Source organism: Tamandua tetradactyla, chromosome 16 (genome assembly GCF_023851605.1).
Source record: "Tamandua tetradactyla isolate mTamTet1 chromosome 16, mTamTet1.pri, whole genome shotgun sequence".
In the NCBI taxonomy this organism is placed as follows: Eukaryota; Metazoa; Chordata; class Mammalia; order Pilosa; family Myrmecophagidae; genus Tamandua; species Tamandua tetradactyla.
Window position 1 is genome coordinate 82,258,127 of NC_135342.1, and position 22,660 is coordinate 82,280,786.

General features: G+C 63.9%; 1 protein-coding gene across 1 annotated transcript; it reads right to left on the reverse strand.

The window, feature by feature from the left end:
• Positions 1-171: 171 nt before the first annotated feature.
• Positions 172-21,808, reverse strand: SLC7A5 (solute carrier family 7 member 5). Its single transcript, XM_077133255.1, has 10 exons — positions 21,283-21,808; positions 11,573-11,698; positions 5,758-5,863; positions 4,790-4,834; positions 4,496-4,619; positions 3,163-3,266; positions 2,675-2,771; positions 2,268-2,417; positions 1,366-1,543; positions 172-332 (listed from the first exon to the last, which is right to left on the reverse strand). The coding sequence occupies exons 1-10, from the start codon at positions 21,806-21,808 to the stop codon at positions 277-279; spliced, it is 1,512 nt and encodes a 503-aa protein (XP_076989370.1). The 3' UTR covers positions 172-276.
• Between the last annotated feature and the right edge of the window lie 852 nt (positions 21,809-22,660).

Here is a 22,660-nt window from a genome sequence, read left to right on the forward strand (position 1 = left end):
ATAATCATCTTGGTGGCATCTACTTAACCCAAAATCCACATTATAAAAATAATACAAATAAACTAAGGGGGGACGGGGAAAGGGCCGAGAGAATGAAACGTCCCTCCGCTGGTCAGCAGGCCCCTTCTCCGTCCGCCAGCTCCTCCTGGTGCCCCTGGGTGGCCGCGCTGGGGCCGGGCTCCAGGCCTGGACCGTGCGGTGGCTGCTCGGCAGGGGAAGGCTGGGGTGCCGGGCGGCATGCGCCCTGTGCGCTCTCTGCTGCGCCCCACATCCTGCTTACGTCTCCTGGGGGACCACTTCCATGAGCTTCTGGCAGAGGACGGTGGCGGAAACTTTGGGGGAGAGGAAAACCTTGTCAGCTCAGAGATGACCAACTCCAACGCCCCGGGGGGCTGGGGGCGGGGTGAGTGGTGGCAGGTAGGGGCCACAGGGCCCTCCTTCCGGCAGCCTCCCCCCAACCCAGCCTCGCCTCCAGCACTGGAAGTTGGCGCCTCCTGGTTTTGTGCAATTAAAGCACGTTTGTGCACAGGTAAGCCACCCCAGGGGTCCCAGCAAGCCCCTCTCGGGGACCTGTGCCAGCCGGGGTGGAACTTGGCTCAAGGTGGGTACTGAGTTGGGTCCCAGGACCCGGCAGCGGCACGCCCACTGCGTGGTGACACTGCCCTGTTGTCCTGTGGACGAGCACAAGGGGTTTCAGGCACATTTGCAAAAGGGCTCTGGGGTGGGCCGACTACAGCCCCCCACTTCAGCCCCCCAGAACCCCAGGCCACGGCCTTGGGGGAGGCGGGCCTTTGAGACGGCCTCAGCGAACGACGGGGCCGAGACCATCCTGTGAACCAATGGGGCTCACAGGTGCCGAGTGAAGATGGGGCACAGGGCAGAGGGACACGGTCACCCAGTGAGGGGCACCCGGCATGGCCAGAGCCTGAGCTGGGAGAGGGGACAGACGCTCCCTGGGAGGCCCCCGAGCTGAGACGGCGCTGTTGTGTCACAGGCAGGAGCCACACCTTGGTTGGGAGAGTCACCCCGGTGATTCCCGGGAGCCCTGCGGCCCTGGTCACCAGGCTGGCGGCACAGAGCACCCCCCCGCCTTCTGAAGGCTGCCCCGCCCTCGGGGTGAACCCCAGGCCCTGAAACGCCCGCAGGCCGCCTGTGAGAGCCAGTTGGAGGCCGTCGGGGGCTCGTGTTTCTCAGCCAGGGCCACCGGGGTCCCTGGAATTCCTCATTCTGAGATGAGAGTGAGCGAGGCCGGGAGGCTCCCCTGCATCCACCCCAACGCCCCCTGTGTGCGCAGCGGGGCAGCCCACCCCTGGTCACTGGGCGCGCGAGCCCAACGGCAGTGGGAGCTCAGCGGGGGACACTCACAGATGCCCTGCAGGAGCCACTTGGGCTTGTCTTTCCACCAGACGCCCACGAAGTAGACGGGCAGCCCGCTGAGGATGATGGCGAAACCGATGCCGCACTCCACGGGAGTCTTCCAGAAGGACACGGCGATGAGGAAGAGGCACGCCAGGGTAAAAAGCACCGGCAGGAGGAGGCTCACCTGTGGGGCGGGCGGCAGTGAGGGGCGCGGCTGGTGGGGAGTGCCCGGGGCAGAGGATGGGGTCACCCGGGGACAGGGACAGCTCCCCACCACGCCTTCTCTCATAAGCCCTGAGACCTGATTCCCTGCCCCACGGCTGGACGCTGCCCTGCAGCCATCCCCACTGGGTGCCCTCGAAGCTGGCCGGGTCCTGCCCCTTCCCTCCGAGGTCCTCAGCCCCTCTGTCCCCTGCACCAGCCCACCCCTGGGCTGTGGCTTCCCCAATGCCAAGTGGAGCCCTGGGGGAGGGGCCCAGCCTCCATGACCCCAGTTACAGAAAGCAAAGTCACAAGCTCCTCCCCAGGATAAGTGACAAGGACAGGGGCTGGCTGAGGCTGACCTGCACCAGCCCCCCAGACCCCCAGCTCCCTCCTGTGGGAATCCGGCCCAAAACCTTCGAGCCAGCAAAGGCCATCAGTCGGGGCCTCCTCCCACCGCTGTGGCCGGCTCTTCACCTCTCCGCTGCCTCCCCTGCGTGGGTTCCCACGCCACCTTCTCAGGGAACTCACTCGTGGCCCCATCAGCCTCCGTGCCCGGCCCCCGCATGCCGGCCTCCCTGCCACACCGTGGCAAGAATGTGGTGTCCTTCTCCTCTTCCCAGGACACTGGCTCTCAGGGCCTGGGCATGGCGAGGGGACAGCCGTTTGGCAGGGGCCCCGGCGGCCGCTGTCCCCTCACCGCTCACCTTGATGGGCCGCTCCAGCTCGGGTCTCTTGAAGCGCAGCCAGATCATGCCGATGATGGCCAGAGCTACACACAGCCAGTTGAAGAAGCTGAAGAAGTTGATGACGGAAAAGATGTCTTTGGAGAAGGCGTAGAGCAGGGTCATGACGCACTGGGGAGAGAGGCCAGGGCCAGGTGAGCTGGGGCAGGCAGTGGGGAGGGTCCCGGCTGGCTGACCACACTGGCCGCTCTGTTCTGGGGAGAGGCTTGGCGGCAGCAGCTGACCAGAGGCCACCCGCTCAGCATGTCACCAACAAGGCGTGGCCAGGGCGGGTGCAGCACCTCATGGCGTCTGTGCTGTGAACCCCCCACCCGCCAACTGGGGACCCTCAGGGGTTGTGGCCACACCACGACGAGCCCCGAGCTTACCGTGAACACGAGGGAGGGTACAGGGGTCAGGAGGCGCGGGTGGATCATGGAGAGGATGGAGGGCAGGTGGCCCTCCCGGGAGCCCACGAAGAAGAGCCTGCGGGCAGAGCGCAGTGAGCAGTCAGCCTCGGCCTGCCTCCAGGGAGAGCCGCTCCCACCATGGGCCAGAGGTGGTGGGCTCACCGCCACCCGGCAACCCCGGGCAGCCGCAAAGCAGCAGCCCTCTAGGAAGTCTAGGAGGCATCCAGCAATCCTGCTACCTCTGGGGATCATGAGAGGGCGAGGGAGTTCCACCTTTCCTTCACCTACTAGGGCATTATTTGTTCTTTTAAATAATGGCATTCTGCTGGATTTAACAAAAACTAAAGGTTTTGAGCCTGAGTTAAGAAGTGCTGTGAGCTGGCTGCTGGGACCAGTGGGCTCAGCCTTCCCACGGTGGGCCTGACCCCAAGGACATGACAAGGGGCTCAGGGGCGTGGGGCACTCACCTCGAGGATGTGAAGAGGGACCCGTTGACGGAGCCGAAGCAGGACAGGCCCACGAAGACTGGGATGACCCAGGACATGAACCCCAAGTGGTAGTTCCCGAAGTCCTGTGAGGACACAATGAGGTGAGCCCCTCGCCCAGATGGGCCCCAGCAGAGTGCTCAGGCAGGGGAGGGGCAGACACTGCGGCCTCCCTGGGGCCTGTCACCATCTGGGCTCCAGGGCCCCGATGCCTCCCCTTGGAGGGCAGAAACCTCATCGCTGCAGGATGGATGCACCCGCACCACCCGTCACCCGCACCACCCCTGGGACTGCGCCCGGGCTCCCCTGAGGCCTGTGTGGACTGCTTTCCTCACATACCAAATTCCTTGCTCCCTGGTGCCCTCACCTTCTTTATGCAGCACCTGTTCCTTGACCCCTGCTTCTAGTTCTAGCACTTTCCCCCACTGTGCTTCGTCAGGCTGAACCAGCATGTGGTCTCTCTCCCCACTTGCTATCAGCTCTGCAAGGGAACTGTGTGCCAGCCCCTGCCCTGTCCCCAGGCAGGCATAGGAGCTGCTCCGTGGCCATCTGTCTAGAAGCAGGCAGGATGGTGCGGACCTCTCCTGGCACAGGGACTGACCACTGCCGTGGGGGATGCTGTGGGAAGGGAGCCCCCAAGACAGGTGTGGCACCTGCAGGCTCTATTTGGGGCCCATTTCCGCTTGGTTTAGGGGTAGACAATGCTGCCAGAGCTACTGGGTGCTCAAGCAACATCCTCCATGGGGACTGGAGACCCCCACCCACCTCTGACCTGCAGGCTCATGTTTGCCAGGGGGATGCAGGGGAAAGGGGCCCGAGGGGGCTGGGAAGCAGGGGTCAAAGCTTGTCCTGACCCCTGACCCCTGTAGGTGGGGGCGCAGGTTCCCCTCTGGCCATGTTGTCCTGTCCCAGCCATGGCCCCGTCAGTCCCTTGACACATGGCTGTGGGCGAGGTAAGGGCTCTGGGCACAGGACCTGGCTCCGTCACGAGCCCTCCCAAAAGCTTCCACACAGGCCCCCATTCTCGGGCCAGGTGACCGGCCAGTCTCCACTGTGCCTCCCTTGGAGGCTACGGCGCCATGCCCTGCCCCGACCCCAGCACGGGCCCCACATTGCGGGGACTCCCGGCGGCAAACTCTGCTGCACTGCCAGTTCCAGGCTGCTCTGGGGCGGCCTTGGCACCGGGACTCCGGAGGGCCCTGGGGATGGGAGGACAAGATGCGTGCCCACTCCCCGATCCTGGCGAGGGGAGCCTGGAGCAGGGGCTCTGGCCCGGCCACCTGGTGCCCCTTCCCAGCCCTGGGCGAGACCTCACCACAGCCACGGCCTCTGAGGTCAGCATCTGCTCAGTGGACAGCGTGGTGAAGTAGGCCAGGTTGGTCAGCACGTACACCAGTGTGACGATGGGCAGGGAGATGATAATCGCCAGGGGCAGGTTCCTGGAAGGGGAGGGGCCACACCATCAACACGCGCCCGGACACCAGTCCCCAACCCCCTCCTCGAGGCCCTGCAGCGGCTCAGAATTGTGCCCACCGAGGCCAGGCTGAGCCCAGGGACCACGGCCCCTCTATGCGCATGTGAAAAGGTACGTCTCTGCCCCTGCACGTACCTGTAGGGGTTTATCATCTCCTCTGTGACAAAATTCAAGTAATTCCTATGACATAAAAAGAAGAGGTTAAACACAACTTCTTTTCACGATCAGTAGGGACAAAAAGGAAAGCAGATTCTCCGGGGAGCTGCTGGCTTTCCTGGGGCTGGCAGAGGAACACTCTCGTATCTGCCTCCCACCTGGGCAGCACTGTCAGCGAGCAGCCTGGGGACAGCAGCAGCCTTGCCGGCCAACATCAAATCCCCACAGGGACACCCCCGTGCCTCCCTTGCTCCCCTCCCTCTTCCCTAGCCTCCTTCCTCCTGCAGGAGCAGCTAACCTGCCTCAGAGGCGAGTGCCCAGCCCGGCTGAGCTGGACCTCACCCCTCCCTCTATCCTTGGAGACCAGGGAGCGCTGAGTTCCAGGCCTCCTGGGGGCTAAAGGCTAAAGGGAAAACAAACTTAGAGGGAACTACGGGGTTCCCCAAGCAAGTCTGTTCACCCAGGTGGGCCTTGAATGCACAGGTGGATTTGGAAGACAATTTGGGGTGTGGATAATCGAGCGTCAAGGCTCTGTCCCCCGACGTGTGCAGGCTCTAGTGTCCCTCTCTACTGCCTGGCGTGCCTGCCAGCACTTTCCCCTCATTGGACAAAACAGCCACCTCAATGCCGGCCCCTTCTCTGAAGGTGGGAGGGGGTTGAACCACCAAGTCCTGGCCTCCTGAGCCCAGTACCCTCGTGTGCCAGTGGAGGGAGGGTGCGTCCATGGGGCCCTCCCCTGTGGCTGAGGACCAAAGCTCAGAAGCAGGTCAAGGGGTGCATCAGTCCTGTCCCATCCCGGGGCTCTCGGGACGCCTAAGGCCAAGCTGCTCCCAGCGAGGGGCCTGCTGCCACTTGAGCCTGTCCATGGACCCCCTGAGCACTGGGACTTCCGGGCACTCCAGGGCCACGTGCTCCACGGCCAAGGGGCTCGACCTTCTGGAACCTACCACCCTCCGTAGGCAAAGAGCCCGCTGTACAGCGCCAGCACCATGTTCCCCACGTCCAGCTTGGTGCCGTCAAAGGAGAACTTGGGGTCCAGATTGGACACATCACCTGCAAAGGCCAAACGGAGAGTGGAACGTAGGGTCAGAGGGCGCTGCACAGAGCTCATGCCACAAGCTCCAGAATGTTCCTCAAGCGAAGCTTTTCACTGCGAGAAATAGACTGTACCCGCTGGCCCCAGTGCTCCCCAGCCTGTCCTGGAACTAGCAACATGGGTGACGGGCAGGGACACGCCCCTGCAAGGCCCTGGCCATCGTGCCCAAGAGCAGCAAGGCTGCAGCTCCCTGGGCCCAGCACGAGGCCGAGTCAAGCTCAGGAGGGAGGGGCCCGTCAGCCGGCGCCTTAGAGACCCCAGGCCCTGATGCGGCCTCCCAGGCAGTGCCAGCTCAGGGGCTCAGCTCTGCCCTTGGCTCCGCCGCGTAGCAACCCCAGTGCCAGAAAAGCCCTGAGTGGCTAAGCTGAGGCTCTTGCTTGGCTGTCACTGAAGAAAATGGCATGGATGGGGCGGCAGGCCCAGTGGCACACGGGATCCCCCATCAGCGGCCGCTGGGTGCCGCAGGCCCTGCCTGGCAGAGGCTGTGACATCGGCAGGCCTTCTTCCCGGGAGCCGGAGGGCCAGGCCCGAGGCTGGGGGGCCCTGCAAGGCGCTGTCCAGTCCGCTGAGCCCAGTAATGCGTCCGATCTGGGTCGGCAGTGGGCGGCTGTACTCCCACGTGGGGCGGCTCCCAACAGCAGGTGGACTCCTTCACAGCTCCCGAGGCCGGGGTCCAAATCGAAGTGGCAGCAGGCTGTGGCCTAGGGGGGGCTCCGGGGTCTCCTTCCAGCTCCTGGTGGCGGCCGGCACCTCCTGGCCCACGGCTACTCTGCTCAGTCCCTGCATCTTCCCCTGTGTCCTCTGGTCGGGCCCTACCCCAGGATCGCCTCCTTTCAACCTCATCTTCCACGTGCAAAGGCCCTTTCCCGCGTCACTCACACCACAGGTCCTGGGGGACGCACTTTTGGGGGCAGCACCCAAGCTACTCCAGTGGACGCATCCGAACATCCCCGCGGCTACGCTGAGAGCCTGGCCCTTCCTGCAGCCCAGGTCACTTACAAAGGGCCTGTTCATGCTCAGGCTCCTTCACCAAGGTGGGGGCTGGGCAGGGGGCTGGGCAGGGGGCTGGGCAGGGGGCTCGGTGAGCCAGGGGTGTTGGGGGAGCAGGGGTCAGGGAGCTGGCCACAGCAGGGTCCACAGCTTGGGTTTGTAGCCTTAGACGCCCCAACAACCTGCTCAGAGCAAACAACCTCTGCTGGCTCCTCGACTCTGAGTCTTTAATGTGCACGTGGGAATGGACTGAAAACCGAACTCCTCCACTGCTGCAGGTGCCCAGGGACACCGACCAGGCCTGGGGCCCCCGACCCGGAGCAGAACGGCTCCCAGGGGCCCCTGCATGCTCTGCAACAGGCTGGAGACCCCAGGAGGCCAGGCACACTTGCTGCTGCAGGACCCAGAGCCGGGCTGGGGGCAGCTCCTTCTTGTGACGGAACCTTCTGCCCTCGGTGCCCTGCAGCCCTCTGGGAGGCTCCTGACCTCACTCAGGGACTAAAGGCTCTGGTGCCACCACCCCATCTGCCTGTCTGGCTGCAGTGTCCTGGTGTCCACATGCACTCCCTGGCGTCGGGAGGAACGGCTTGCAGGCTCAGCACCGCGGGCACCCGGCTCCAGCCCTCGACAACCAGTCTCAGGGGCAGGACCGTGACCCCGGGGTCCCGCCCAGCCAGCAGAGCTAAGCGTGTAGGACCCTGCGTGGTGGCACTGCCGGATGATGCTGCGTGGCTCTGGGTCCGGGGCACTGCAGTGGGGGAGGAGGGGGAGGGGGCCGCTGCCCCAGGCACCTGGTGCTGGTGTGCCCATGGTGTCGAGGCACAGTGGCTCTTCCCCTGCCCCTGGGCTCCTGCCCCCGCTTCCCTGCTGCAGCAGTGTCTAGGCACATGATTTCAGAAGGGCCTGATCCCAGATGCTGGGCGCACACAGACCACCGCAGCCCGACAGACTCAGTTACAAACGATCAAAGAGTTCAAGAAATGCAGAGCTGCCCCTCCCTCCAGCGCCGCCTTATCACTGAAGCCTGGTCACAGACCAGCTGCCCGCCTGTCGTGGCTGCTGAGACACAGGCCATGGGGCCCACAGGCGGGCCTCTGGGGAAGCCCCCATGGCCCCATCACGGACCGGACAGGTGGAAATGGGACCCCAGGGTGCATGGTCAGCGGATGCTACGGCCACTCAGCCTCTCCCCGTGCCAGCACCAGCCTGAGCCGGGGCTCCTGAGGGGCGGCTAGCCCCGAGGCGCAGGGCCGGGCAGCCCATCCGCCCATTTGCTTGGGCAGCTGGAGGCGGTGCTGCTGCTGCTGCTCTCCTCCTCAGCTAACACCAGCCCATCCAGGATTCGGCCTTGGGGACGCCTCCCCTTGGCCCCCACCCGGTGCCCACAGCACCAGGAGCCCTGGGTGGCGGCACCCCTCCCCTCGGCCCCCACCGCAGTGTCCCACGCCTCACACTGCCTGTCCTTGGTGCCTAACCCCTGCCTCCTGCACCTGGGCCACTTAGTAGGACTCAGGGTGAAAAGGGAGGTTGTAGCTGCGGTGGGTGCCAAGAGGTCCCCCCAGAACATTCCCTAGTGACAGCCTCTTGTGCCGGGCAGCATCACCTCCTTCCAGGGGAGGAAACCGAGGCTCAGACGCCTGGCTGGGGTCCCGGGAAGGACTCAAGTTCTGAGCGGTAAGCCTCGGCAGGGGTTTCTGTGGGTGCAGCCGGGGGTGGGGTAGATGGGGCCTCACCCATGGGGCCCTGCTTCCCTCCCCGCCCATCACCTCCCCACCCATGGTCTCCCATCCCATCCCATCCCCTCCCACCCTTCGGGGCATGTGGTCCCCGTGAAACCTCTCAGCCACACACAAATGTGCCTCTGAGCATTAGGTAAGGATTCCAAAGGATTCCCGAGGATTCTAGAGGATTCTGGAATCCCTGGAGGGACCAGAGACTCATTCAGGTCCTCTCTGGGTAGGGCTGGGGGTTGGGCAGTAAACCCACCCCCACCACGCCCCCCACCCCCCACCCCTACCCCCGGGAGCCCAAGCTAAGGAAGGCTTCCCTGTTTTGAAACAGATAAAGGCAATTCTCTCTCAGGGAGGGAACAACCCAGAGTGAAGCAGTGAGGGAGGGAAAGTGAGTTTTTATGTAAATCCTTTTATCGGCCCCATAAACCTGCAACTGCTCAAGGCCAGGTCTGACTGCCCGCGGCCTCCACCACAGCCTGGCCGGCAATGCGTTGGGCCCCACGGGTACCCCTACCACACGCCACACACGGGCTGCCCCAGCCCACTCCCACCCCCACCCAGCAGGACAGTCACCTGGACCGGACAGCCGATGCCAGCGGGGTCTCCCCCCACCCCGTAAATGCAGGGCTGAACCCCATAACCCCCCCCCCGAAGTCGGGGGCCTGCAGGTCCCCCCACCCCCACCGCAGCTCCCCATACCCAGCTCTGCCCACACAGGCCCCGGCGCCACCATCTCTGTCCCAGCTGGCTCTCCCCTCTCGGCCGGGCTGCCTCCTTCTCGCCCCCCAAGCTCAGCGGGCACGGCGGCCCTAGGGGTCCTTCCCGCCTCTGCCCACCCACCTCGTCCCCACCAGGCCTGCTCTGGACTCGACTCCCCACAGGGCTGGTGTTTGAGGTCTCCGCTCGGCGACTTCTCGGCACAGCATTGGCACGCAGACCCGGACATAAGAGCACATCATGACCTTCTCTTGACTGAAGGGGAAACTGAGGCAGCAAAGCCATGGGAGCTGCCCAGGGCACATGGCTGACAAAAAAAAAGTGCCGGCCTCCAGGGCCCAGGCCGAAAACAGCGCCCAGGTGAGCGTGAGAAGCAAAGGGGCACCGGCTGAGCTCAGGGGAGAGCACAGCCCGCCCCCCCGGACACGGGGGGTTATGATGACATGTCTGGGCGCAGGGTCTGCTCGGCCCCAAAGGCTGCTGTGTGCTCCACCAGCTCCCAGCGTGGGATGGGGCAGTGTGCCTGGAGGAGAACCAGCCAGATGTCTGTTTTGGAGAAAGCAATGTACCCTCTATGAGCCGAGGCACTCATCGGGGAGCCCACAACTACATCTCCTGGAGACAAAAGGAGGCAGGAATTTTGCAGACTGTGCTGTGTCCCCAAGGCCAGAAAGGAACGACATGAGGAGGGTATGGAGGAAGCAAAGAGAATTATAAACATATTATGCAGAACAAAGGTCTCTGCTGTCTCCGCTGAAATTTGTTTTTACGAAATAGTCTGTTTCCCTGCTCCTAAATTCTTCATCTCTCTTTCATCTGCTCGTTCCAGTCAAGCAAATACTTTCACAAGCAGACCACGCCAAAGGACGCCTGTTCCGGCGGGGCAGAGCTGGGAGACACAGGACGGGTTTTCCCATCTGCCCATAAAATCCACCCATCGGACCCCGGCGGCCTGAGACCCCGACCCGGGGGGACCGGCGACACCTGCTCTCTTCCCAGCCGGGGTCACATCTGGGCCTGGGACTTGACTCAGCTGGGGTCTTCAGGGAAGCTGCTGGGGAGCAGTGTCCCAGGAGGGTCCTCAGAGCGTGGCGTGAGCACGGCGTGCAGACCACGCGCCACGGAGGCCGACTCCGGCCAGCCCGGCCCCGGCATGTGGGTGGCACTTGATGCCTCGGTTTGCAGGTCCCTGCCAGGTGCAGGCCGCGGATGAGGCGGCTGCTGTCCACAGAGGCCGTCGGGGAGTCCTTCCCTTCGAGGATGGTGGTGAGGACCGCTAACACGGTTCTCGGGACGTGCAGGTGCCCGGCGTCCTGTGGACATTCACGCTTGCTGGCGCCTTGGAAGGAAGGCCGCCCGAGCCCCTGGATGGCTGCTTCTGCTCCCAGGACAGCCCCTCGAGGGCAGGCGCCACCTCGACCCTGGTGCCCCCACTGCGGGGTCAGGGCGGCTGGGCAGGCCTCTGCAGCACTCCCCTGGCTTCAGTGGGCGGGCCTTGCCAGAGCCACAGCTGGACAGCTACGGTAAGGCACGGCCCGAGCCATGGGGCTTCTTGGGGCCCTCACTGGGCGACGGAGGCAGGCAAGGTGCTGGTGGGGGCGCAGTGGATCCCCAAGTGGCCACGGCACATGTGGCCTTGGGTCGGCTGCTGTGAGCATGTGGGAGGTGGAAGCAGGAACTCTGTCCCCTGCATCCCCACTGCACTGGCTCCGTACCTGCCTGCAGGGCATTGGGAGCCAGTGGCCAGGGCAGAGGCGGCCGACCATGGAGCAGCCACGTCAGGCCCACAGCTGCCCACATGGGACGTGGCCTCCCCAGGGGGAGGGGCTGCAGGCCAGGCTTTGGGAAAGGGCGGGCGCCAGGTGGGGTGCCATGCGGGGTGCCGTGTGGGCCCAGGGACCCCAGCTGCCTGGGTCTGGAAGCCGGGAAGCCGCCTGCCCACACCGGGCCGATGCGTGGACCCACACTCGCGAACACCAGGCAGCAGGACCCGCCGAGGCCTCGCACACACCCCCCAAACCCAGAAGAAACAAGCACTTCTGTCCACTTCTGTCCGTAAAGGCCAGAAACACGGGGATGAGCACGTGGCCGGCCACAGAGTGACAGGTGAGACAGGGCGCACCCCACGACCCAGCCACGAACCAGCCAGGCGGTGGCTGCCATGTGTGGAGCCAGGCACCGCGGCCCCCCCAGCTTGAGGCCCCCCGTGGCCCTCCAGGCACTCACCCCGGCCGATCTGCACGAAGCCCAGCAGGATGATGAGGGCCAGCGCCAGCAGCTTGGCGGCGGCGAAGGCATCCTGGACGCGCGTGGCAGCCTTCACGCTGTAGCAGTTGACGGCTGTGAGCAGCACTGGGGGAACAGAGACGGCACCGTGAGCAACGCTGGCCCGGGACCCGAAGCCCCCTTCCCACCCCTCCGTTGGTATGATATTCTGTGACTCCCTGGACAGATCTGACCAGGCCCTTGGTCCAGGAAGAAAGCATCAGACCCCTGATCTCCAAGGAACTGCAAGGCCCAAGTCCTCCCTGGGCTGGCGAATGGACGGTATTTTTGGAACGAATGAATTTTAGCCTCTTACCCTGCCCTCCCCCAGCCCGCCCGGCCGCCGCCTGCCTGCATGTCCCACCTTGACGCCTCCCAGTTAAAACGCTGCCTTCAGGAGGCTCGGGTCAAAACAAAAAGCTGCCACGTTGAGGCTGCTGCATCTTTCTGCAGCTACTTCACATTTGAGTGTAATTTATCAAATTAAAGCAGTGTTCAGACCTTTCACAGTGGGAAACCATCTTCCTGGAACCCAAACGTGCGGACAGGCAAACGAATGGCGCATTCCAGAAGCACAAAACTGCCCGGCGAGTTAGCTGGTAACCACAACAGGGCTAGTGGATGGGCCAGAACCTGCGATCCGGGCTTGTGGACAAGCAGCATGGCCTCATGTCTGCCAGTCCTGTGCAAGAGGACTGCTCACCTGCTCGCCCACCAGCCCCAGGCACTCAGGTGTTCCCGGGGAGATGAGGACTGCGGGACACAGGCGCCAACAGCGCATGTGGAGATGAAAAGCTGCCCCATGCGTTCTACAGCCACCTGCATGACGCCACGTGGGTGGTCCGAGAACCTCTGGCCTGGAGTAAAGCTACGCTGAGAGGCAGACACAGGTGGGGTCATTGGGAGACCAGGGGGACGCTTGTGGACAAAGCCGGCAAACTGCCAAGGCTCTGGGTGAGGGGTCTGTGTGCAGGTGGCACTGGGGTGCGGAGACAATATGGGGGTGGGCGAGGATAGCAAAGGACCCCAGAGGGTCTCAGAGCATGGTTGCGGGGGGGACACGGCACCAAACCAAGACCAGCCGATACCCAGGCCGCAGCCCCTGCTCACTGCCAAGGAGAGGCGCGGCCCTCAGGAAGGGCTGATTGAGACTGGGAGGGTGAGATGGGCACCCATTCAGGCCCTGGGCACCAGCTCAGAAAATGAGACTGGCCCCAGACAGACAAGTAAGTGGGCACAAGCGCCCTCCCACACCTGCACCTGGGCCTCAGCTTTCCCTTCTGTGCAAGGACGGGTCGGGCAGTTCTCTAAGTTGCAGCACTAGCATGTCCTATGGCAGGATGGATCCAGGACGTGGCCGACCCCCAGCCCAGACCTACAGCCCCCGGAGTTAGAACAGACAGCAATTTCCCGCACATCAGACCTCCCCAGGGCCCAGCACAGGCTCGACAAATGCTCCCCGACACAAGCAAGTGGGTGAGCACCCACCCGGAGCTGGGGGGTGTCCTGGGGAGAGAGCCGGGGGGGCGGGTGCTCAGCCACACATTTCCGTGGAAACGACTTCCTGCTACCTTCCAGGAGCCCCCCGGCTACTCCCTGGGGAGCTGAGTGGCCACCGTGGGAGCCTTCAGGCCTCACCCCAACTCCATGTCACCAAAATCAGCTGCAGTGGCACTCACACCCTGAAATCGGTGGCTGCTGACACACTGACCTGCCAAGCTGGACAGAGGCCATGGGCCTCCCACCTGGGCTGTGCCTCCTCGCAGGCTGGGACATCCGGCACCCATCCCTCCTTTCCCCAACAGGACTGGCCTTCAGAACTGAAGGTCAAGGGCATGGGGGAGGGCAAGGGACAGGCCTCCAGGGCCATCCAACGCTTTGTGGGGACTGGAAGCACCCAGGTCTCTGGAGGAGGCTGAGGTTCTAGGACATTCTCCCCACATGCCAGCAGGTGCCTGGGGCCAGGATGGGGTGCAGGCATCCAGGCCTGGGGGTGGGGGAGACAGGTGCCGGGGGCAGGGGTGGGACTGACAGGTGTCGGAGGTGCAATGTCCACTCTGGGCTGAAGTTGCCCTTGACCCTGAAACTCACAGGTCCTGCCTGATGGAATAAATGCCCACCACGGCAGAGAAGTCGGGGCTGCCCGGCCAGGGCAGGATTGCACTGGATCTGAGAACTCAGGGCACTCTGCCACATTTCATTCCTTTCACAAAAAGAACTGACATGATGAGACGCTCAGTCATTGGCTCTGGAGGCTGGTAAACAAGCAGTTTGTTAGCCTCCACAGTGTGCTTTAAAAAAAAAATTTCTGAGAATCTTATTTAAGATAATCTTAAATAAACGAGCTCACCTGGCCCAGGCTGTGTCCCTTGAGGACTGGCCATGGAGGCCGCCCCACAGCTGGGCTTTATCTTGCCCCTACGCATGTGCCCCACGGCCCACAAGCTGCTGAGCGCCAAACCTCAGTTTCCACCCTGCCCAGTGGGCACCAACCCCACGAATCCATGGTGCTGGGCAAGCCAGGGCCTCTGGGTGACATGCAGCCCTCTGCAGGGGGGGGGGCGGGCACCCCAGGGTGGCAGGTGGCAGTACTGGCTGGGAGCCAGCCCTTGCCTACACCCCCACACTGGCACCCCCAGATAAGTGGGGCTGTAGCTGGAGATAAAAGCAGCACCTCGCAAAAGAGCTGTGCCCGGCGGGCCAAAGGCAAGCACCCCCACAAATGAGCCTTTCTTATCCTGGGGCTGCCTTGGTGGTGGGAGGTGCTGCCTGTGATGGCAGGAGACCCCTGAGATGCCTCCACCCCCTGCCACACAGTCCCCTGTCACCCCTCCCGACTGAGTCACGGGGGGTGCCTGGCAGAGGTTGCCACCCGCTGGGGTGTGGCACTGGGGTCTCCCCTACCAGGGTGACTTCACGGGGTACCGGGAGGCACCCTGAGGTGTAAAGGGAGCACACTCCACCTGCCTGGGCAGGTGCCGACCTGCCCGAGACCCCTCCAGCCAGTTCCCCCAGCGCACCCGCCTCCCCCAGAGGGCCCCTGTCCCAGACCTGCCCGAGACTCCTCGGGGCAGCTGCCTTTGGCCACTTTCTTTGTAGGTCCCCCGTCCCGTCCTGGGCCCCTGTGCCCTGTCCTGCCGCCCTGGTGGGTGACAGCTGAAAGCACCGGACAGGCAGTTTTCATTTCAAAGCACCTGAAGGAGCGCCTGCGGTCCTCGACTCATGAATCCAGAGGCTGGAGGGGACCCGGCTGCACGGCCTCAGGGTTCAAGGTGCTGAGCAGAGCGCTGCAGGTGCCTGCTGGGTGCTCAGCACTCACCCACCCCTCAGCACGCCCGTCAGCGCAGCCTCTGCTGCAAAAGAGGGGTGCTGAGCCCTGCAGGCCTCTGACAACCCCATCTCGCCGACTGCACTGCTGTCACCGTGTGCTCTGGCAGTGGGGGCCAGGTCCTGATGCCCTCTGGGACCCTGCTGCCCCCACTCTTCAGGGTCTACCAAGCCCCCCCCCCCCCACTGTGGACAAAATGTTCTCCCAGGAGTGGTGGCTTGTGGCAGATGCCACCCAGTCCCTGGGCACAAAGGTCAGGGCCGGGCATGACAGGGATGATCCTGCCCACCTGGGGGGTAGGGCGGTGCAGAGGAAGTGGCCGGGAAGCTCTGTACATCCTGGGAAGCGTGGTCAGTTGGCCCTCCCGGACGCAGCACAGGACAGGGCCAGCTGGTGGCCACTCTGTAGCAGTTGGTGGCTTAGAGGCAGGACACAGCCAGGTGACCCTGTCAGGACAGGCCCTGGGCATGGGCAGTTCCTGGAAGCTGGAGCCCGCTGTGCAGGTGTGGCCAGGGCACCTGGGCAGGCAGGTGCAGGTGCGGGGGGAATGGGGAGGGGAAAAGAGTGAGGAGGGGAGGAGGAGGGAAGGGAGAAAAGAGGAGTCTGGCTCTGCACTTTCGGCTCCCACCTCTGCTTCATCCATCCAGCACGGACAGGGTCAGCTGGGGTCGGGTGCTGGCTCCCCACCACCTCCCTGTCCCCTGGACCTGCTGCAGGTCTCCTGTCTGCTCCCCCACACCCCTGCAGCCCTCCCTAAGCACCATGCTCCCTGACCCTGTGACACCCATGGCAGAGCCCCCTCGGCCAAGGCCCGGCGCGTGGGGCCCATGCAGCTGCATCGCTCACCACAGCCCCTGGGGGCCTGCTCCAGCAGCCTGCCCGCCCCCCGCCAGGCCCCTCCACCCACCAGTCGAGAGCATAACTGGAAAGAGGCCCCAAAACAGAGCCCAAAGACACACGTGCAGGGCAGGGGTTCAGAAGGGGCCCAGAGGGACCCCCGACTTCTGCTGACTTTCTATAGAGAGAAGCCGCTGGTCAGCCAGCGTTCCCCCCCCCCGCCTCCACCAGTTCTCTTGGGAAGGTCCAGGGGTGCTGACATGTTTCCCAACATGCCCCCAGGAGGCCCAATTGGAACACCCTGTACCGGCCGCGGCCCGAGACTGGGTAGGCAGGAAACCGGAGGCAGGGTCTGTCGCCTCGCAGCTCTCCCGGCAGGCGCTGCAGGGACGAGGCTTCTAGGGGCGCAGGAAGCAGCAGGCTCTGAGGTCAGGACCCGCCTCCTGACCAGCAAGTTTCCCAGTGTACAGCACCCAGCTCCTCCCCACCCACCGGGTCCGGGGAGGCCGTGCCAGGGTTGCCTATCTCCCAAGCCTGGGCAACTGGTGCCCCGGGCTCGGTAATAAGGGGCCTCCACCTCCAGGAAAAGCAGGGCTGCATGTGCTGTGGCTGGAATGCCCCACCCTGGTCCCACACCCCGAATCCCCTATCCCTGACACAGGCAGCTACAGTATTGCTAACAGAAGAAACAGGAAACTGAGGTTGGAGCAACCAATCCAACACCCACTGGGCTCAGAGAGGCTGTCCCACCTACCCAAAGCCACACAGCAAATGCCCAGAAACACCAGGCACCCCTGTATCCCTCAACTCTGCCTTAACAGGCCTGAGCACTCCCCAGGGAACTCCACTGTGAGGCAGCGCCAAGGACACCAGTGGGGGCAACTCTTACCAGGCCTGTGCCCCTGCCTCACACCTCTCCTCCCTGCCTCCCTGGACCAGGATCTGCAGTGTTGCTCCCTGGCAAGCCCCTCCTCTGACCTACTCCTAGCCACAACAGGTTACCAGCTCCCACCCCTGCAGCCACCACCCACTGCCCTCCCGGGGCTCTGGGATGAATCCAAAGCAGCCACGGTGCTGGCCGAGCCAGGCTGAGGAGCACGAGGGGGCCCGGGGTTGAGCCCCACGCCAACCTGGCCGTGCTGCACCTGGGGACAAAGCACTGGGCTGGCAGTGCCCTGGTGGCAGTGAACCTTAGCCTGGCAGTGGACCCCCCCAAGATCTATCCCGGCCCCGGTAAGCAGCCTACACATGGCATGGTCCCAGCAGCGGCACATGCCAATGCGCCCAGCCCAGGGTGACTCACAGCGTATCTGAATGCATGCTTCGCCCTGCGAGCCCAAATGGGATCCAGCAAGCAAATCCCAGGGCCAGGCAGGGTGGGCCGCGCCCAGGGACATGCCCTGCTCAGAGGCATCTCTGGATGGATGGGGGAGAGGCAGCCCTACCCTCTGGGCCCCACACCTCACCGGGCACCACTGGCCATCTGGGCTTGCAACCCATTCCCAGCAAGAACCCAGGATGCTGCTGGGAGCAAGCCAGGAGCTGGGGGGAGCAGGGGGGCAGGGAGGGAGGGGCACTGCCACAGAACCCACACAGGGCGGGCGGGGAAGAGGCAGTGCAAAGCGAGGGTTGCAGCTGCTGGCCTACTGGGCAGTCACGCCGGGTCATGGGGTTTGGGGCTGAGTGCAGGGGACACTGAGAGAGACCAGGGCAGGTGTGATGCAGAGCGAGGGGCTGGGTCTGGCAGAGCACAGGAGGGCAAGATCTAGGTTCAAGGACGTCAAGTGTGTGCCACGTAAGGACTGGCAGTTGCGGTGTTTTCTCCCAACAGCCGAGGTTGTAGAGAGATGGCGGCACCTGCAGACAGGGCACCCAGGAGTTCCATGCCATGGCGGGCCAGGAAGGTACAGTTTCCCTGGTCCCCGAGTGGCTGCTGGGAGTCTCCAAAGGTGGGTGGCCCAGGGAAGGTCTGCAGGCAGAATCAGGGGCTGTTCCCTTTAAGGCATTCACTGGGGACAGGCTGAGGCTCCTGGGCTCTTGGGACACCAGCCTCTGAAAGCACCCTTCCCCCTGGCCAAGTGGACACCTGGGCAGTGGTGGATGGCCACCAACCCCAACCCCTGGCACCCACCACCCTTGCAGGAGATGCAGCCCAGCTAACAGGCGTGTGTCCGGAGCTGGCACACAGCCCTGGGCCCCAAGCCCAGCCCTGCCTCAGTTTCCTCAGCTGTAACTGTGGGCGATGATAGCGCCTATTTCCGAGGCTGCGATGGGGCTGTGCCGCGTGGGTCCCGAGCCCCACATGCGGCTGTGACTGCACCTACGCATGCGTTTCTGCAGATTTCAGACATTCCACTAATCACCAAAAGGGCTTGTGACCCAGGAAAAAAAGCCTGGAAATGATGCCTGGAACCTGGCCAGCCGGCCCCGTGGGTCTCACCCCCGAACCCCATGACCCGGCGTGACGGCCCGGGAGGCCAGCAGCTGCTGGGTCTGGCCAGACTGTGGCCTCGGCGCCAAGGGACTCCGCACAGAACTCTCCCTGGGATGCAGGGACCCGGGGCCTCTGCTGCCCTCAGAGGGTCCCATCTGGGCAGGTGACAGGAAACACAAGGGACACCGGTTTGCAGGGGCCCTGCTGTGTCTGGCCACCTGGACAGGGGCCTATCCCCAGGCCGGGCCCACGGAGACAGCACAGGTGGCTGGAAGCTTGTGCAGGCTGCTGGGTGGCCGGAGCAGAGGCCTTCTCTCCCTCCCCGCAGAGCTTCAACTCAGGGTCACAGCTCACACTCCTGGGTCCTGGCATCTCCAGCACAGGCTCCCTCCATTCTCCTTCCCTCTCGGCCCATGATTGGGCCCTAGGGGCGGCCAAGGCCTTCGGGACAGGTCCAGGGCTACGAGGAGCTCCCCGCATACATTCAGCACATGCTGTCCTAGACTCCCCACCACCCCGTTTACAGACGTGAACACTGAGGCCCGGGAGGTCTTGGGGAGACCGAGCCCAGGTCTGCCCACTGCACTGCAGGCTCCTGGGGGCGCTGCATGGCGGGAAGCACCAGGCCATCTCGGGTCAAGACTCTGCAGACATGCAGCCAGAGGACCCAGCCCATCCCCATCTGGGCAGGTCAGTGTGGGCAGGCGGGATGGGTGGGCAGAGAGGTGCATCTGGGCCCCAGGCCGTCACGGCCCCAGGGCTGCCGGCTGGAAGGCAGGTCCAGAACCAGCCTCTTCTCCACCTGACAGGGCGGGGGGCGGGGGCAGCTCTGCAGGCCCTAGACACCTCCCGGGCTCAGCAGCAGTGGCTGCGACTCAGACAGGCTCCAGCTCCCTTTTTCCCGCCCCGGGCCTCGGCCGTGCCTTCACATACATGACCCGAGTCCCGCAGACCTGAAAAGATCACTGCACCCATCTTATGAAGGGGACACTGTGGCTGGAGACCAGCTGCCAGACCAGAAAGCCTACTTACAAGGCCTGAGTTACAATTAAAAGCGCTATCCGGAAAGATATCTCAAGAATGCACAAACTGGCTCAACCTCTTTGAAAGTGCTCTGGCTTTTTCTGCTGCAGCCCCTCTGGCAAGTTCCAGAGATTCTATCCCTGCCCACACACGGGAAAGCTGAACGTGCGAGGGCATTCATGGCAGTGCTGGGTCAGAAGGAGCAAGGACGAGACCGGCTGCCCTCGTGGGGCCAGGGCAGGTTTGCCTGGGTGGTGCTCACACCAAGCATGTCTCAACAGCCAAAAGGCGGATCTGTCCGTACTGCCGCGGAAACTTCAAAATCACTCAGGCTTAAAAAAAACACTGAAGGCATAAATGATGTGTCCATTATGATCCACTTAGGGTTAATAAAAACAAGCAAACTGTTTCTAGGAAAAAAAGCTCTGGAAGGCTGTACTGTACCCTGTGGGCAGTGGTGGCAGAGAAGGGTGGAGCGCACCAGGGAGAACCACTGATCTTCCTATTTTCACCTGCATGGCTCATATTTTTATAGAACGATGTACTTGGGTATTATGTGGTGGTGGTTGTTTTTAATTAGAAAAAGAATATTAGAAAACCCTTCCCTAAATCTCTCTCCTACTGGCCAAAGCAGCATTTTCCCTGGCACTGTGAGACAGGCAGAAGCTGGGGACCCGGTGTTCCGGGTTAAATATATGATCTCACTACGCAGTGGGCTGGAGCCTTAAACAGCACCTAGCAGTGATGAAGGCTGGACAGCTGGTGTTCTCATCACAACACAGGCTTCCAGAGGCTCTCCTCTCTGCACCCAGTGCCATAAATTCAGAATGGAGCAGGCAAACGCAGGCTGCCTGCCCCCGGAGCCCAAATGCTGACCCGGGCAGTCAGAAGGCACCTGGTCACCAAAACACAGGTATTTGATGATGCCTTCCTGAGTTTCATTAAACTAACCTCACGCCATACATGCAGCTCTGCTAGCCCTGTATTCACACACGAGGAAGGTCCTGGCAGACCCTGAAATCAGGTGGCGGCTCTCTCTCTTTTATTTGCATGGGCAGGCACTGGGAATCGAACGCGGGTCTCCAGCATGGCAGGTGAGAACTCTGCCACTGAGCCACCGTGGCCCGCCCAGGTGGCACTTCTTGATGCAAATAAGTCAATCTAGTCCTGGTTGGACAGGGTTCCTACTTAACCTCTGACCTTTGACACCTCTGTAGAGGCTGGCAGATAAGGATTGAAAACTGCCAACCCCCCCAATCCCCGCAAAAAAAAAAAAAAAAAAAAAAAAGAAAGGAAAAGCCATGTGGCATTTAGTACAACTGACTTTTTTCTGAGCCCCCCCCAGGAGAAAACTGCAAAATGTAGCGATTTGCTCTGGCCTGGCCAGTCCTATTTGGCCATCCTATCAGAGCCCTGCCGGGCAGCAGGCCAGGGCCGTGTCCAGCAGGCAGGCGGTGCCCATCGGCAGCGTCCCGGCAGCTCCTAGAAGACTCGGGGCCTCCCGCGACCCCCTCGCCGCAGGACGCGGACCCCGCTGCGTGGCCCGGCAGCGCCATGACGAAGAACAGGGGAAAGTTGCATCACCTTAACTATGAATCAGCCCGTGCCACCCACTCCTGGCTAGCCGGCCTGGAGATCGGCAACGAATGAATGAAAAATTAAAAATAAAGTAACCGTAGTTTCCGGCTCCACAGCCGGTAGCCCGGGAGGCCCGGGAGCAATTCGCCGGCACAGCCCCACGTGGGCCCCGGCAAGGGGCGGCGCAGACCGCGCGGGGCTGGGCGCAGGGCGCACGGCTCGCGGCTCCACGCGGGAAGGGTCAGCCGAGCGCCCTCCGGGATCCCCTGGGCGCCCGTTCCCCGGCGCCCCCCACCTCCCAGGGCCGCCGGGACCCGCGTGAACGAATGAACGGAACACACGTGGGGCCCCGGGCGCGGGCCTCTAGCCTAGAGACGCGGGGACACCGAGACCGCCGGGGGGTTGCTGTCCGGGGCCCCACCCGCGACCGTTCCCCGCCGTGTCCGGGCGCCCCCCCCCCGCCGTACTCACGCACGCAGAGGCAGGCCACGAGCTTGGCGGCGTCCTCGGGCACCGGGCAGGTGGGGAAGAGCGGCTTGAGCAGGTAGGTGGCGAAGACGAGCGCCACGATGTACTGCGAGGAGGGCCGGATGATGAGCAGCTCGATCCAGAGCTTGAGGAAGGCGGGCAGCGAGCCGTAGACCTCCAGCATGTAAGCGTAGTCGCCGCCCGACTTGGAGATGGTGGTGCCCAGCTCCGCGTAGCACAGCGCGCCCACGATGGAGAACACGCCGCACACGGCCCACACCACCAGCGCCAGCCCCGGCGAGCCCGCCTCCTTGAGCACGCCCGTGGGCGTCACGAAGATGCCCGAGCCGATGATGGTGCCCACGATGATGGCCACGCCGTTAAGCAGCGTGATGGAGCGCTGCAGGCTCACGCCCGCCGCGCCCGCCGCCCCCGCCGCGCCCTCCTCGCGCCGCGCCGCCAGCATCCGCTCCTCCTCCCCGGCCGCCGGCGCCGCCGCCGCGCGTCGCTTCGAGGCCGCGCCCGCCATGTCGCCGCGCTGCGCCGGGGATCAGGCCTGGGACAAGGCGCGGCTGCGCGGGCGCCGAGCGAGAGGCGCCCGCGCCCTTTATGGTCGCCCGAGGCCCCGCCCCGGACCCGCCCCCAAGTCCCGCCCCCAGGCCCCGCTCCGAGCACGTGGAGCGCCCGGGCGGGATCCCGGCAGACCTGATCTGCGAGCGCGGAGCCGGAGTGGTCCCGGGAGGTGCAGCCGCCGGCGGTCCGCCCCTCGGAGGCCCGGGCCCAGCGCGCCCTCACCGGCCTTCTCCTCCGGGGCGGCGCGACAGGGCGGGCCCGGGACGCGGCGCCTCGGGGGCTTTCAGGAGACCCGCCGGTCCCCCGCGGAGGGGATCTCCTGCCCCCGGGCCGCTACCGGCGCCGCCTCCCTCGCGGGGCGTTCAGCGAAGACACACCTGGAACGGCGCTCTGGGTCCCCAGGCATGGGACCTGGGGGTGTGCAGGCCCAGAGCCAGGAGAGCAGGGCAGGCCTGAAACCCGGGGGCCATTCCGGGGCTCAGAAACCCCCATTTTATCCCCGTAGGGGAGGGGCGTCTCCTTGCCAAAGAGCAAACAGTCGGAGCCAAACAGCTCTGGGAAGGTCTCTGCAGAGAACGGCACGTGAAGAAACCGGGAACCTGGGGCGTTCTCCAGGGAGTGGGGTGAGACTTCCTCACCCGGCACCAAGCTGGCTCTGAATGCTTCAGGGTGAGGCGCAGTTTGGTAAGAGGGCTGGAAACAGGAAGCAATCTACAAAGCCAGGGGAAGAGCCCCATGCAAGCAAGGGGGGGCTCCAGGCTCCCCCATATGCCCCTGTTTACTTCGCATCTGTCCAAAACAGTCCTCA